The sequence below is a fragment of the Equus asinus genome, chromosome 10 (assembly GCF_041296235.1).
Source record: "Equus asinus isolate D_3611 breed Donkey chromosome 10, EquAss-T2T_v2, whole genome shotgun sequence".
Lineage (NCBI taxonomy): Eukaryota > Metazoa > Chordata > Mammalia > Perissodactyla > Equidae > Equus > Equus asinus.
Window position 1 is genome coordinate 11269802 of NC_091799.1, and position 15941 is coordinate 11285742.

At 55.2% G+C, this 15941-nt stretch overlaps 1 protein-coding gene across 1 annotated transcript in view; it reads right to left on the reverse strand.

Annotated features, from left to right (window-relative positions):
• Positions 1-229: 229 nt before the first annotated feature.
• QSOX2 (quiescin sulfhydryl oxidase 2) overlaps positions 230-15941 on the reverse strand; it is a 36090-nt gene continuing 20378 nt past the window's right edge. The window contains exons 7-12 of the mRNA XM_044778378.2: positions 14894-15028; positions 14511-14640; positions 11614-11736; positions 10032-10182; positions 5873-6061; positions 230-3084 (exon numbers count right to left, since the gene is read on the reverse strand). Coding sequence (XP_044634313.2) covers positions 2537-3084; positions 5873-6061; positions 10032-10182; positions 11614-11736; positions 14511-14640; positions 14894-15028 — 1276 coding nt within the window. The 3' untranslated portion in view covers positions 230-2536. The remainder of the gene's footprint in view (positions 3085-5872; positions 6062-10031; positions 10183-11613; positions 11737-14510; positions 14641-14893; positions 15029-15941) is intronic.

A 15941-nucleotide genomic window follows, 5' to 3' on the forward strand; every position in this document is an offset into this window, starting at 1 on the left:
TCTCATCCACATCAGCCCCCAGAAGCTAATCTGTAATCCATTTCCCATCTTTCACCTTCCATCTGAGCCCTGGGTCATCTCCAGAAAGCCTCGGTTTAATACAAGAAATTCTAAAACTTCAGGTGTCCAGTCCATAAACTCTACAAGGGAAAGAAGCCCCCGTCTGCAGCCCCACCCCGATGCCCGGACCACCGCTGGGGAGCTAGTTCCCACATCAAGAGCGCCACAATTTTTTCAAATGTCAGATTTCTTTATTTTTAAAATGTGTACATTATAGTTTACTTAAATACAAAATGTTCACTTTCCTTGCAGGTAAGAAATTTCACTGACGTTACCATGTCAATTAGCTTCTTTTTAATCAAAATCCTTCCGTTAAAAATAAATACACATTTAAATTACCGAACTATTTATTCATTAGTCTCACTACTTACAACTTTAGAAAACAGATCTTAAACCTCGCCTAAAGGGAGAGTCCACTACTGAGCAGGCCACGGGAGGTGTGCAAAACTGCTCACACCTGCACATGAGACACACCTCTTGCGGCCACCTTGGCACACCCCTCCCTGACGGCTCGTGGTCTGCTGAGAAGCCTGCCCCTCCGGAGAGGTAAACTGGTCCCTCAAACAGTGGTGACCCTCCCTTGGCAGCACCGCGAGGAACCCTGCAAGCCGACACTGCCTTCCCCAGGGGCCCGGGAAGGGTCACCACTCACAATGGCGTCCGACACACCGTCCGGTTCACACCACTGAGAGAAACTTACTTTAGGGGAGAAAAGACATTTGATGCAAAGCAGACAGCAGTTTAGTTAACGGTTCTCCGTATTTCCCTTTGGATTCTGTGTGTAAATCTGCTCAGTTTTCAAGTTGAAAGGAAACGATATCCTGTCTTCAATAACCTAGGCCTGCAGCTAGCTACGAGGACAGGCTCATGGGTTTTAAAACACAGAGGCTCCTGGGGGTTAAAAAAGTGTCAAACAGGAAGAAACGTCCCCTCTTGGGGCAGAGCAGTGAGGCAGCAGCTGGGGTGGTTTCCTGGCTGGAGGCCGCAGACCACGCCGCCCAGCAGGCTCCCACCTGCTCCCCAAGAAGGTGCCGGTGCCAGCTGTTCAGGAGATCAGCTGTGCGTTTCCCCAGCTGCAATAATATCACAGTGGTCTTAGAAATACCCCACACGATCAACTGCGGTTAGTAAACACACAAGTGTAAGATGGGCAAAGCGGAAGAGACCACTTACAACCATCACAGTGACACACGCGACACATGCACACCTGAGCCTGTGCGACAAAGGACGGCCGTGAAGGAGCTCACGGAAAGGGTCCCAGGCACCCCTTGTTTTGTTTTGCTTACATCTTCAGAGGCAAACGTACCTCTAAATGTTTTGGGTTTTAGAAATAATGTGTTGAAATCATTAAATGGTAAAAACTTCATCACCAAAGCCTGGAGGTCCGGGGCCCTGTGCCAGGAGCCTCCGTAAAACAGCTTTAGGCAAATGAAGTTTGGCCTTAAAGGCGCCAGTGAGACCACCGGGCACCCCTCCAGGCTTTACCGGCTCAGAGCCCTGGTTCTTCACTCTGTTCCACTAGAGGTCAGGACCTGCAGGTGCTGGACGAAGGGGTCCTGTAGAGAGCCCCCTGGGGACTCCGCCTCCAAAAGAAGAGACCACCCTCCACCCCTCGCAGGATGAGCTCCGATCTCAGGTGCACAGCAGGCCTCTGAGGACAGGAAGATGGCGGTGGCCCTTGTTCACTTCTCTCTCTTGTCACCAGACCTACAAACAAAGGGTGCCACTGCCCGTCCCTTCCAAGCACCACGTCTACTCCACAAGGCCTCTGGAGTTATTCTCGAAATGCAGCAAAGCCACAAACGCATCGGCTCCTCCTTCCCCTTCACACTCCACCTCCGCGTCTGGAGAGAGAGGCCTGCAAGGCACGGGGACCCCGATGCCTCCCCTGCTCAGCTCCGACGGCCTCGAGCTTCAGCAGAAACAACCAAGCAGCCGAGCAGCACACGCGACCCACTGAGAACCAGACTGGCTGGAGGAGCAGCGGGGGGGGGGGGGGGGGGGGGCGGGGGCTCCAGCCCTGCGCTGGGTCTGCAGCCGTGTGAATCGCCCAGTGGCCTCCCGGGGGGAAGGGCTTGGTTCTTCTCCAAATCCCAGAACAAGGCCTTGCAGAGCAAGACGTGCAGTCTAGTAAACTCGAGATGAAAGCGGGTGGGAAAGAATTCTGTTCATTTGGCCTGGACTCCCCACTCCTGCTTTTAAACCTAGAAGAATAAAAATATAGAAGTCTTTCTGCTGTAAGATCTGTGAAAAGCGTCCACTGGGTGCACCAGGAATGCAACAGCCCCAGCACACACACCGGCTCGCCCCGTGCGGGGAGAGTGTTTGTAAAAGGAGGACTTGAAGCTGAAGGTGCCACATGCTGTGACCCACCCCAGGTCCACCGTGTTTATAGAACCCCTGGCCTTGAGGAGTAAAGCCACGGGCGGCAGGGTGGGGGCTGTTTCCCGGAGGCGCTTCTGTGGTCTTGCCAGCTCTACACGGACGGGTGGCGATGCCTGACTTTCCACCGCTTGGACCGCACTCGGAAGAAAAAGTACATCACCATCAGAAACAGGGACGAGGCCACGTAGAGCACGACGCAGAGGCTCATGTCCAGGCTGGAGAAGCCCATCCCGAGAAAGGGCGCGGCCGCCCCCGCCTCCCTGCGGCCCACGGCCCCTCTCAGACTCTCGAGTTTCAGGCTGAGCGCTCGGTGCGAGCCCTCTAACCGGCGAGGTCTGGGAGGCAGCACGCTGGGCGGACGGAGACTCTCGGCACCTTGGGCTCCACGAGGCTTCTCTGGGGGATCGCGGCCCCTCTCCCCATCCTGGCCCTCGGCGGGGGCGCCTCCTTCGCTGGCGTCTCCCAGGTCCGCGGAGTAGGTGTCTACCAGGTTGCTGCTGCCATAGTGCCCCTTCAAGAACAGGAGCACCTGGCCTTCGTTCCAGCTGTCCAGGCCCTTAATCTCCTCGTGGCAGGCCGGGCAGAGGTCCGGAGTGGGCCAAGGAACCTTAGGAAACTTGGGATCCTCACTCAGATGGCCTGGGAGGAAGAGGGAGAGCAACACGAAGAGGCCTTTCAGTGACCCCACAGCCCACCCAGGGTGGACGCACTGCAGCGCCCGCATGGCTCCTACCAGTTTCCTGCCTGCCTACCACCTGTCCCCTCCACCCCCCAACTGTGACCTCCCACGGGGTCCAGACGACGCCCTGCTCCCCTCACTCCCACCTTTCCTACACAGCTGCCAGCCCTTTTCCCTACAGCCCACCACATAAACGTCGTGTCTTCCCTTCCACCTGTGGCGGGTTCCTGTGCCACAGCAAAGGAAGTGTCCACACTCGGACACTGCCACTCACCTGGCCAAAGCCTGCTCCAATCCACCCAGTTACTTTGCTTCCAAAATGGGCCGAGCCAGGTTCTCACCTCTGCGCCTTTCCCCTGAGGCCCCTGCTTAGTGAGCCCCCCATTAAGGTGAACCTGAGGCCCACAGCCCACACACAGCCCCCAGGAGCACCTGCCCTTGGACACTCGCTGTCCAGCTGTTGCCACAGCACTTCAGGTACACGTGGCTATTGTTGGCCCCTTCTAGACCTTAAATATCCTTTAAGGATCTCTAAGGAATATTCTGGGAGTGAGACCTGTCCCTTTAGGAATGGCAAAGAGGACAAAAAAGTATGGGACAGCCGGCTTCCCACGCTTTCCCAGAGGCGGCACCTCCCCAACCCCTCCTGAGTGTGCAAATGTGAGCGCATCTCTTTTAACAAAACGGAACCACAGCCCACATGCAGGTTTAACTGGACTTGCTCTTCAGCCAGTAATAACACAGACCTGCCTCAGTATTTCTGATAACTGTACGGCACCCTCCATGGTTCCTGCTGTCTGTGTGATCAGTCCCCTGGACGGCCAGGCGCACAGCTCTGCAATGGACATCACCTTTGCCCACTAGCCTGATGACTTCTAGAAGTGGAATTTGATTCAAAAAGTTTCCACATCTTCAAGGTTTTTGATACCTGCTGCTCAGCGACCCTTCACAAAGGCAGTTCACTTACCACTGCCCTCGGCCACACATGAGGCCATGGTGCACCCTCTCCTCGCCCCACGCAATCGCTCACTCCCTGGAGCCAGCCGTGTTGATGGAGCGCTGCCCCGGGGCGCCCGGCTCAGTCGGGGCAATTGCAACTGGCCCCCATCCATGTGCAGGGCTTCGGGGGGCAGGGCCCTAATGCCACTTTGCACCCACGGCTTGCGTTTTTGCGTTCCAGCTTTTCCCCAGTGATGCAGTGACAAGCCCCTCGACCACCCAGCTCAGTGTGTCTGCCAAGGACACAAGGACCACACAGGCCCAGCTGTAGAGCAGCATATGATGCTTCTCAGCTCCCAGAGCTCCCCGATCTGATTGGGGACACCTTGCCACCCTTAAAGTGCTTCTGGAAGTAAGCAAAAATGAAGTCCTTTATCTGTGGGCCTCCCGATGTGCCTGAAAGCAGCGGAGACACTCTGCTGTGGCCCGTTCATGACTGAGTATCTATCCCGCTCTGCTTAGTACAGGCCACGTGCTGCGCATGGAGCCGGGAGGGCGATGCAGACTACCACGGCCTGGCGCTGCCCTCTGGGTGTGCGTCCAGTGGGAGATTCAGATATTCTCATACTAGGACGGATGAGGGGCGCAGAATCAGGAGCTAACACTGGACAGGGGTCCAGGTCAGGTCTCGGGGGCCTCTAAGGAGCTGGGTCTCAGTCCAGAGGCTGGGGGTGGGACTGGGGGACAGACAAAATCTAAGGAGTGACACAATTCCACGGGCTGCAGCATTACCAGGCAGGGCCAGTGCAGGCCAGGGCCAGGGGCACCGGACAGGGACCAGCATGGCAGGAGTCTCATCCAGCTGCTTTGGAGCCGAGCGCCACGGGGACAGCCGGATGGACTGTGTCAGGAGTGAGGGAGGTGGGGCGGGGGGGAGAGGCCGGATGCTGGGAGGTGGGGAAGCGTCTGGGTCGCTCACACGATCACCTTAAGCCAAGCCATGGTGATGGACAAGTGCAGGCAAACAGAAAAGGTGCCGTTGGCACGTGACCCAAGGCAGCAGCCGGCTCTCGTGCGAAGAAAAACCAATCTCCTTTAGTGCCACAGCGGTGATGTGTTTTTATAATACAGTAGATTAAATAAAAACCAATAGTTTAGTGGCATTTTCTATTCATCTCTATTAAGATTTATTTCTCAGTGGAATTATTTTAAGCCTAATTTTAATCTGCCACTGATTTAGGAACAGTTTGAATTACTTAACCCTGAGAAAATATATGCGCCCTATTTAGTTTTTTAAACAAAACCACTTTGAGGGGTTTGGTTTATCACCTGAGAGCAGATTTTAATGACACTAAAATTCCTTACTGAAAATTAATTATATTTTAGTTTTCCAGTATCCAATTTACTCAGGCCTAGGGGGCCACCAGAGGGTATGAGGGAGCAAAGGATGCACACAAATTTCCACGCAGCCCAGGAGCCCTGAGGGGAGGGAACAATCTGGAAATCCAGGGACACTGCAGCCCAGGAGCGGCTGTCGTCTACAGCAGCTCCCTGGCCAAGGTCCCCATGAAACAGAGTCTGACCAGGCAGACATCTGGCTGTGTGCTGGGCACGGTCGGGAAGGCTGGCACACGGCGGGCAGGCCACAGGGCTCCCAAGCTCAGGCGCCACCGCCGTGCGTGCATTCGCACTGTCCCCACTGCCCCCAGGACACGCTGACGGGCTGGCGGGCCATGGGCCCATGCTGCCTCCCCCGCCCACACTGGCCCCTCTCGCCCAGGCTCAGGCCACTGCGGCATGGCTTCTCACCTGCCAGGCGATTGTTCACTTGGTTGTGTTTCTTCCAAAGCCAGAGAACTGCTTGGTCGGGTGTTTTCACGGAATCCATGGATTCTCTCGCCATCTCCTCAAAATGCTCCCCGCACTCCTTACAGCCAAAGAAGGTGTGGACGTACCTCCGGATGGCCTGCAGCACTGCCTGGGGGTCGCCTTCAAAACCTGCCGAGGGAACAGACGGCTGTGGTGCCTCGGAATGACAGTCACCAGAAGGGGTGAGGCTGTTTCCACTAGAAGCACAGGGCTTGGGTAAGCATGGGGAGCCAGGAAGGGGGTGAGCGGCCAGACACGGAACAGCCCTGCGTGTCTGCACAGGGATGCAGGACGGAACCAGCACCTCCCCAGCGCCTACTGCGGGCAGAAGGTGCCCGCCCACTCACTCTTGCAACGCCACACTGAATGTGCACACCTTGGAATGTGGGCCCGTCGTCTGTGTCTAGCTGTGGGACACACCCCAGGATGTGCACTGATACCCAGGAAACGAGTCACGGGCGCTGAGACGCCATGACTCCGAGGGGCCCTCGGAGGGATGCATGGCACCCTTGCCAGCCTTCCGCCTCTCATCTTCGGCCTCACCACCAAAGCCATGGTTTGGCCTTGGGGTCTGCCTCCTGTATGCAGTTCCTCTGGCCTTACAAGCAACCCCCAAAGGCTGGTGTGGGGCAATGGCAGCTACTCATTCTAAATTTGTAGCTGTTTTGCTCTGAAATCCTTGCAAAACACAAGCCTAAGTGGGAACTTGGCCTTAGGAAGTGCCTCTGGGCTTGCCCCACACTTTGGATGGTCGTCTATGAGAGGGGCCGGCAGGGGGGCAGCGACAGTCACGGACTGGTCAGCTGCCAGGTGCAGCCTGTGCGCTTCTATAAAAAGGCTAAAGCTCTCTGTGTGAGGAAACCTCCAGCATCCACCAGCCAGACAGTGTCCACCCCTGCACGTAGACAAGTGCTAAGAGGCCGTGGGAGCTGGAGAAAAGATGCTCTGACGGAATCGCACCAGTGTTTCAGGAAAGCCACCCCTGACAGCAGAGGGAAGCACCAGTGTCACACTAACAGGAGGACCCAGTGCCCCTCTCAGACGACTAATATGAGGACCAGCGTGCAGATGAGAGACGTGAGATGGAAACAAACTAAATGTTGGCATTGAAAGAAACACAGCAAGATAACTGGAAAAAAGGAGACGCGCTTTTGAGACTGAATACGCCTTGACCAACAGCGAGCCTCCTGGAGTGATCTTGCCTCACACACGGCGCGGCCCCCAGCATCTCGGGGTTCTCCGGGTGAGGGCAACACCCCTCCGCAGGCCCAGAGCCAGGGCCCGGGGGCACTTCCCGCGTCCGTCATTAACCTTGGTGTCCTCGTCCACTTCCCGCACGGAAGGCCCAGACTGAGTGCCCCTCCAACGTCTCCTTGGCTCTGAGTGTGTCCAACGGCAGCCAGGGGCACCCAGGGTGAGCCGGCACGCACAGCCTAAGCACACGCTGCGGGCCGCCCCGGCCCCTCGCCCGGCTCGTCTGCTCCCTCGCCAGCCGGCAGATCTTCAGCCGACAGCTGCCGCGCATCACTGGGTAATCCTCCTTTTCTCTTTCCCCACCAAACCACTCACACTCAGGGCCGCCTAATCTTTAAAGTGGACAAGAACCATAAACGTCTACCTGGGGGGGATTAGGGGACGCGGCAAGCTTTTTAGTCGATGGGGTTTAACATGCAGTAAGGAGAGGAAAACCCTTCCAAGACATAATCCGCAGCCTCGGCGTGACCCAGTTCTTCGGCATTAGACGGCCTCCTCGCACACGGCTTCAGTTTCCGCCGACACAGGGAGAGAAGGCCGAAGATCGGACCGCGTGCTCTGTCATCCTGCTGCCACTACGACCTCACGGGCTGGCCTCAGCTCTGTCACATGTCACAGAACACCCTGGGGACGACCTCCTTCCCCAGCTGCCACCACGCTGCCCTCCAAGCGCTGGCCCACTCCTCAGCAGAACTCCTCCTGGAGCTGAGGTTCCCTCACCCACTCGTGTTTCAGAAGCGCGTTCCAACGGTCGGGTTTTTGTCAGATCATCAGATCGGGCAGTGTCGATGTCCTGGTTTTGCTCTCTGTTTGGGAGGTTTCTCCTGAAAAACACGCTGCCCTTTTTTCTGTGATTCAAAAACAACCTTTGGGTCAAAGGCCCCCTCCCCTACAGGACCCCTGAGTAGAAAGCCAAGGTCACCCTGAGCAGCGCCGGGGGGGGCGGGAAGATGTCCCAAGACAGCCACACACCTCTTTGGCATGTGGCTTTGCTGCTTCTCCCAGGGACGGGGCAGTCTAGTTCCCCACTGAGACCGTGGGCTGGACGAGACTACAGGGCCAGCAGGAGCAGCGGGGGTGATGCCACGTGCCCCTTGCCAGGGGCTCAAGAGGTCCTTCCTGAACACAGTGTCACCCTGGGGGAGCGGGCCGGCCCGTGGAGTCTAGACTGATCAGCTGCTGCCACCTAAGCAAGCCTCATGGGGCAGACAGCAGATCCGCCCTGCCGAGCCGGCCCAGCCGCTGAGCCTCAGGCCCACGAGCAGGTCAGAGGGGGTGTTCTAAGCCACAGCATTTGGGGTAGTTAGTTATGCCGCAAAAGAGAAGTATAAGAGAATTTTACTGGAAAGAATATTGTACTGGAATTGTACAATTGTACTGGAAAGAATATTGGAATGTATGAGTCAAGAGACTCTAATTTCAATTTAATACAAACATTAGTGAAGCCGAATGAGTAAAAAACAAGTAAAAGATAAGCTGTTCTTCCCGAGGCTGCCAGGGGCCTGCTCCCACTGGAGCACAGATCCAACAAGGCCAAAGTAGATACAAATCCAACACAGTTTTACGTCTCATGTAGGATATAAAATGAGATAATTCTGACTGCGCTATGGTCTGATAATTGACATTACTTTTCTCTGTTTATTTTTTTGGTGAGGAAGATTCGCCCTGAGCTAACATCTCTGCCAATCTTCCTCGATTTTGTATGTGGGTTACTGCCACAGCATGGCCACCTAGTGGTATAGGTCTGCACCTGGAATCTGAACCTGGGCTGCTGAAGCGGAGTGGACCAAACTTAACCACTAGGCCACAGGACTGGCCTGATACCTGAAATTATTAAACCCAACTTGAAGTTCTACAGTTTCTCACCTCTTGTGTCAGGCAGCCTGAGATGGCCCCGTGGTCCCCCTCCCTCTGTGAGCAGGCTTGGCTCACTTCTGACATTGGTTATCACCCCAAGAAGCATGCCCTCTCATTGGCTTGCTCGGGTGGAGCCAGCTGCTGTGGTGTGAGCTGCCTACGGAGAGGCCACAGGGTGAGGCACTGAGAGTGCCTCCCCCCAGCAAGGACCTGAATCCAGTCACTGCCTCGAGAGTGAGCATGGGCGGGTCTTCAGAGGAGGCCCCAGCCCTGGCCAACACCTTGCCTGAGGTGGTTAGAGACCTGAAGCAGAAGATCCTGGTTAAGCCACATCTGAGTTCCTGACCCACAGACACTGTGAGATAATAAATGTGCATTGCTTTAAGCTGCTAAGTTTTAGGGTAATTTGCTATACAACAACAGATAACTAATACACCTCTCCAAATATGTTTCAGTTATTTTTTTTTCTGCTGAGGAAGATTTGCCCTGAGCTAACATCTGTTGCCAGTCTTCCTCTTTTTGTATGTGAGCCGCCGCCACAGTACTGCTACTGACAGATGAGTGGTGCTAGGTCCATGCCCAGGAACCAAAGCTGGGCCACTGAAGCAGAGCATGCCAAACTTAACCACTAGGCCAGCAGGGCTGGCCCTTCCCATATTTTTTAAAGCAAAAAAAGAGATGTCTACACCACAGAGGAATTCTTAGCCGTGTCCCCTCATTCTTCTCTATGATTCATTTCCTGCAGACCAGTTGAGCACAGGCTTGCGAGTTAAAGAGGCGGGCACTCACGCCCCAGCATCCAGAGCCCGTGCAGGGACAGGCCGAGTCCTGAAAAGATGCTCCCCTCCAGCCTCCTCAGCATGGGACCCCAGGGGCGTCCCTTGTGACGTGCTGCCTTACACACAGCAAACCAAGTCTGCACGTGTGCTCCCGACAGCCCCCAGCAGCTCCGCGTGGAATAGGTCATCGGACTAACGCAGGATGGTACCTGTGTCGTCCAGTGCCTCCGGGTGGGCCGCAGCCTCCACAGTCAGCGTGTGGAACAGCTTCCAGAGCGAACACGTGTAACCCCGCAACTCTGGTCGGCTCCCCTGACATCCAACCCACTTGATGTGACTGGTAAGGAATATTCCAGAAATCTGAAAAAAAAGAAGAGAAAATAAGAGGTAATTGTTAAAATTAAAAACAGTTGGTGAAGGTCCTCTCTCGATTGGGTGGCGGTTACACAGGGCATACATTTATCAAAATTCCTAACCGTACAACTGACCACATGTAAATTTAAACTCAATACCAAACCAACGAGAAGAAAAGATTTACTTCACTATAGACATTCTCAGAATGTGGGATGTGGCCTGTTCTTTCCAGCCTTTGGGGAGAAAGGAAGAGTTTATCTGTGTCTTGATAAATTAGCACTAGGAAGCAGAAGAACATCCACCTTTTCTCTTAAATTAGAATCAGTTATAATGAAATTCATAGGAGAAGATTAATAAAATAGAAATAAAAATGTAAAAAGTTCAATTCCCCAACAGTTCTTGGCCAGAACGAGCAAGGATATTCACCGTATTATCAGCAAACTGAGGGCCTGACAGGGTCCTAAGGGCTCAGGAGACACACGCCCCAACCAAGCGGGTCCCAAGCACAGTGACAGGCTGTCCCGGCCGCCCCGGGCCCCTGGCAGGCTGACCGGCACAGGGTTATTGGCAGTTGAGTCTGAAGTGCTCTGTCCCAGCCCCCTTCCCCCGCTCGGAGCCCAGGCCACACGCTCGCACGTGGGAGATGTCACACGTCCCAGGTCCTGTGTGGGAAGATGCCACGATAACCTCAAGCTCGGAGGAGCGGTGGAGGAAGGTCCAGGCAGGAAACCCCGCCATTTGTTCCTCAGCTGCAGACAGCAACCAAAGCTGGCGAGAGCCTGGACAATGGCCCCACGTGCCCCTGCGTGGCGAATGCCAACCATGCAGCATGCTGACAGCATGACCCTGGGTTTACTTAAGGGTGTTAAGCTCTCCTGTGGCCGCAGAGGCCACCAAGGCAGCCCAAGGAAGGGAGCTCTGAGGCCCTCGCCTCCCAGCACCCAGCCTTGTGGCAGCTCCAGCAGGACTGCCACACTTCGTATTGAGCACGTCGTTTTTATTCACTTTTTAGTGAAATAAAAACTTCAGGTGTAAAATTCAGATGAGTTCACTAAAAATTTAAATAATAAAAAAAGACCTAGTGCTACACTGCTTGAGAAAACCTTGTCTTTCTCTCATTTTCTCTATAGGACAGCGCTCACAGCATGTTTCTGGTGACCTGTCCTTAAACTGAAGACTTCAGCATGATGGTGACAGCACCACAGACGGATGAGGGAGTGGATATGAAGTCGTCATGGAAATGGGGACAGTGAAAATCGTTGGGGCGTCACATGGAGGGAAACGGGGGCCCTCGAGGCTGCAGGCATGAAGGTACCTGCCGCACTGGCAGGTCCACATGCACGCACAGCGTCCCCTCCCCACACACGGCATCGGGGCCCCAGCTGGTCAGTTACAGGAGAACAACATGCCCCGAGCTCTGGGAGGGGCTGGGCTCACCCGCATTTTGTTGTTGACCAGGTCGAGGACGGCATTGTAGGGGATCCTGTCCAGGGGAAGATTGGCCAGCCATTCCTGCAGCGTCTCCAACAGCCTTCTGACGGGCGGCCGGCCGGGGAACAGCTGAGGGAGGAAGGACCACACTTAAAGACGCTCAGGGCGCGGCAGTCCTAGGGGTAGAGGCCAGGCCCTGCCCTGACACCGACAAGTGGGGCTGGTGGGGGAAATGTCTCCACCAGTCCAGGGCCTTCACCTAGAACTGGGGTAGGGGGAACGCAGAGGGGAACCAGGCTTCCGGCCGACACCTTCCAGGAAGCTGAGCCAGAGCCCCCTTCCTCCAGCCTTTCTTCGGCGTCTTGCCCACCCGTCCAGCACCGTGCCGACAGCCACTCTTCCTCACGCCAGGCAGCCACTTCACAACGACAGGACGTGCCACAGCATGCCCTCTTTCTCATGCTCTCAAGGGCTTTATAGTCCTTTCTGAACTCACAGCCTGTTGTTCCATGTTCCTCCTGGTCATTTATGCTAACCCGCCGGCCGCACAGACTCACGCCCTCCACCTCCTGCCTGTGCCGTCTCTGACTGTGAAACTACTTGGAAAAGGTGTGCACGCCCCTGAGGTCTTTATGCACAAATGTGCAATCTGCTGGCTTGCTGAATGCCATGCTCTGCTAGCCATGCAGCTGGCCGCACCGCAGAGGCCTGGACAAGCATCGAGCTCAATGATCCCGTGCTACCGTGGACTTTCTGGAAGGAACTTCGATTAGGTGTTGCCTATTAAGTGTGCAAAATGAAGGCTGCTGAAAGCTCTTAAAAACCTGAGCTGGGGCTGGCTCCATGGCTGAGAGGTTAAGTTCGCGCGCTCCACTTGGGCAGCCCAGGGTTTCACTGGTTCGGATGCTGGGCGCAGACACAGCACCGCTCATCAAGCCACACTAAGGGGACGTCCCTCACAGCACAACCCAAAGGGCCTACAACTAGAGTATACAACAGTGTGCCGGGCTGCTTTGGGGATAAGAAGAAAGGAGAAAAAAAAAAGAGACAACGACTGGCAACAGATTTTAGCTCAGGCGCCAATCTTTAAAAAAACAACAAAAAAACCTGAGCTAAAACCTTACTAATGAGAATGCTAAAACAAACAGCAGAAACATCACATTTTCAACCCTGTAACATCTTTTCTTTCCTACACAGGCTACAAAGTACCTTTATCAACCTCCCAGCACTTTATTTTTACCAGCATTTAATTCAAAGTTTAGGTAAACTTTGGAAAAATCACTAAGTCATCCAGACTCACAGAGCCCTGTGGCACATGGGTAAGCCCGCGGCGTCCCCAGCTGAGGTGACGGTAGAGCAGAGAGAGCCTGCGTGGAGCACACAGCTGCCAATTACTCCCAGCTGGCGACGTGTGCAGCCTGGGGACAGATGAGCAGGGCACTTTCTTAAAGGAATGAGGGCAGCTGGAGATTTCTGAACTCCGACGGCACAAGGGGTGAAAACCTGTCTAGACGATTTTCATCTCTTCATTTGAAATATATTATGCGACTCATTATTCCTTTAAACATAAATCCTATCTCCCTCATTTTCTTCAAAAATCATACTATAGAAGTAAACTCTGACTATCCAAAATGCTGAAAATGAATTACTGTATCAGGCACCTTACTTTTGGCAAGAGAAATCTTTTTTCTTTTTTTCTTTTTAAAGATTGGCGCCTGAGCTAACACCTGTTGCCAATCTTCTTTTTCCTTCTTCTCCCCAAAGCCCCGCAGTACATAGCTGTATATTCTAGATGTAGGTCCTGCTAGTTCTGCCATGTGGGACGCCGCCTCAGCACGGCCTGATGAGTGGTGCCAGGTCCACGCCCAGGATCTGAACCGGCGAAACCCCAGGCCACTAAAGTAGAGTGCGCAAACCCAACCACTCAGCCATGGGGCCGGCCCCAAGAGAAATCTTTTAATTAAGCTTCCCTATCTTTTAAATAACAAGTCATTCAGGTCTCAGCATTATAAGCGAGGCAACTGAAGGAAATATTTCTCCTGTGGCCAGCAGCAGGAGCAAAGGGCCCAGTTGCCAGGCTACTGCGACCGACAGGCACGGGGCAGGCCTAGGGGCTGGGCTATCCCAGAAGTCAGAGAGCAGAAGGGCCTACTGGGGCCACGAGGACAAAGGCTCAGGTCTGTCCCCAGGGAAGAGGGATGGCCTCCTGCTTCCTGCTGCTCTGTACAACGTAAGAATTCTGGGCCAAGAAAAAGACAAGCCCTGGATTTTAGCCCCGGAGCTAAGAGTTCGTGGCGGGAATGTGACCCCAACAGCCTCTCATCTCTAAGCTTTAGCCAGCACACGAGCCATCCACCTGCTCCCTCTGCTCGTAAAGGTGGAAGTGCCAGCCCAGCCCACTCACGAGCTCCTGGCCAACACAACAGACTCCAGGTGACAACGATAGCTGCCACAGCTGCCTCCCTCCCTAACCCGCCGCACCCCGAGGGAGCTGTCTGTGCAGCCTCTCTTCCACCCACACTCAGCCAGGCCATCGGCACATGCCCATCACACCGCGCCGAGTCAAACTGCTTCCAACCCTGTGCTGTCCCCGGACAGTCCTGCCCTCCCCTGAGGACGGCAGCGCCTCCTGCCTTCCCAACAGGTGCCAGATGCCGGGCCTCTGCTCCACTCTACCCCCACCGAGCAGGGACCTTTGTGCCCCCACATCCCAGGGCTCAGAGCAGGGTCAGGCGGCCAGCATGCGTTTGTAACTGAGCCGAATGAGCCCACAGGCCAACCCTGCCAAGGGGAGGAGCGCATCCCCTGACCGAGTCGGCTAGCTCCCAGCAGGCGGGCGGGCAAACCTCCCTGGCCGCCGCTCCGCAGAGCAGAGCACCACAGCCCGCTCAGAGCCCACGCACCTTGGCGGCGACGGTGACGAAGTCCTTGAGCGTGTTCAGCTCGGCCCCGGCCAGGGCCTTGTGCGCGGCCAGCTCTACTCGCAGCAGGTAGTGCAGCCCCGACTCCAGGTCTGCCGTGTACAGTTTCGACCTAAGATGAAACGTTATGGAGTCAGCTGAAAACCCCCTTTCTCTTCGTGTAAATACCCTCCTTTTTGCCTCTACCCCCGCGGGACCCCACTCCCCACAGTGAGGCAACATCGAGGACTCCTGAATGGCCAAGAGTTGGGTGGTGGCTTCCAAAAGAATCTGCCCCTGCCCATGAGCCGTGCCTGCAGCCCTCTGCATCCGTGCCCCGATGCCCCGTCCCTCCTGGGGCAGATCAGTCCAAGAGGAATACTTGCCTGTCAAATTCTCTCCAAACCACAATTTCAGAATTTTCTTCCTCGCTTGGCTTTTCAGGCAACGAAAGTGATTTTTTCCTCACGTCTGGCAACGACTTCAAATAAGAGGAAAAAAATGACCGGAGAGGCTTCGCGCTACGAGAAAGGGGAGGGCAAGGGGGGCTCAGAGCCACTCCAGGGTCCCGGGCCACCTCCGCAGGGGTCCGGACGAGGCACAAAGTCACCCTGGCACCTGCATCACCAGGCTGAGAAGAGCCCTCCCTCCAGGATTTAGGGAAGTTACTCAGACCGTCCCCCATTCATTCTGCGACATTTATGACAGGTATCGTGGGCAGGGGGGCGGGACAGGAGCAAAGCCCAGGGCTCAGGGAGCTGGCCTTCCACCTGAGAAGGTGAGACAAACCCACAAGGAACCACTGAGTTACAGCTGTAAGAAGTACTAGGATTCATTTTTGCTCAGGGGACATTAGGATGGTTTGTAAAGCTGGTTTGAGCCTCTGCCAGTATCAGCTTTATTCAAACTGTGGATTTGAACATGCCTAAGAGCCTTCGTCCACAGTCTGCCAGCTCTGAGTGGGACATCTGGAAGTCGGGGCTGGGGGAAGAGGCGGGGGCACCCTGACGGCCCTGGTCAGGTCCCCAGAGCGCTGCCGTATGGCCCCTTAACGAGGCAGGGGCGCGCTCTGAGGACACGTAAGGGCCCTTCCTGCACACTCCCAGTGTAGCTCGCGGGTCGTTGAAAGTGTCCAGAGCTCATTCTCACTCCCAGAGAGGAAGCAGCAGTGGTGTTGGGGAGACACCAACATCGTGTGCTAAGAAGTTGTACAGATGACAACTTTAACATAAAACAAGAATTTTTCTTCAAAACAAAACAGCAACGTGCTCAGGGAAGCCCTGTCAAGGACCATCCGTGCTGTGGGCCTGGCATGGGCTGCCTCTGCTGCAGGCCCGGGGGCGTGGTGTGCTGGCCCAGGTGCCTTGAGAGCCCTAACGAACTCTGCCGCAGAGTGTGACACAGGTGACCCAGCTCCACAGAGGCCTCCTGGCC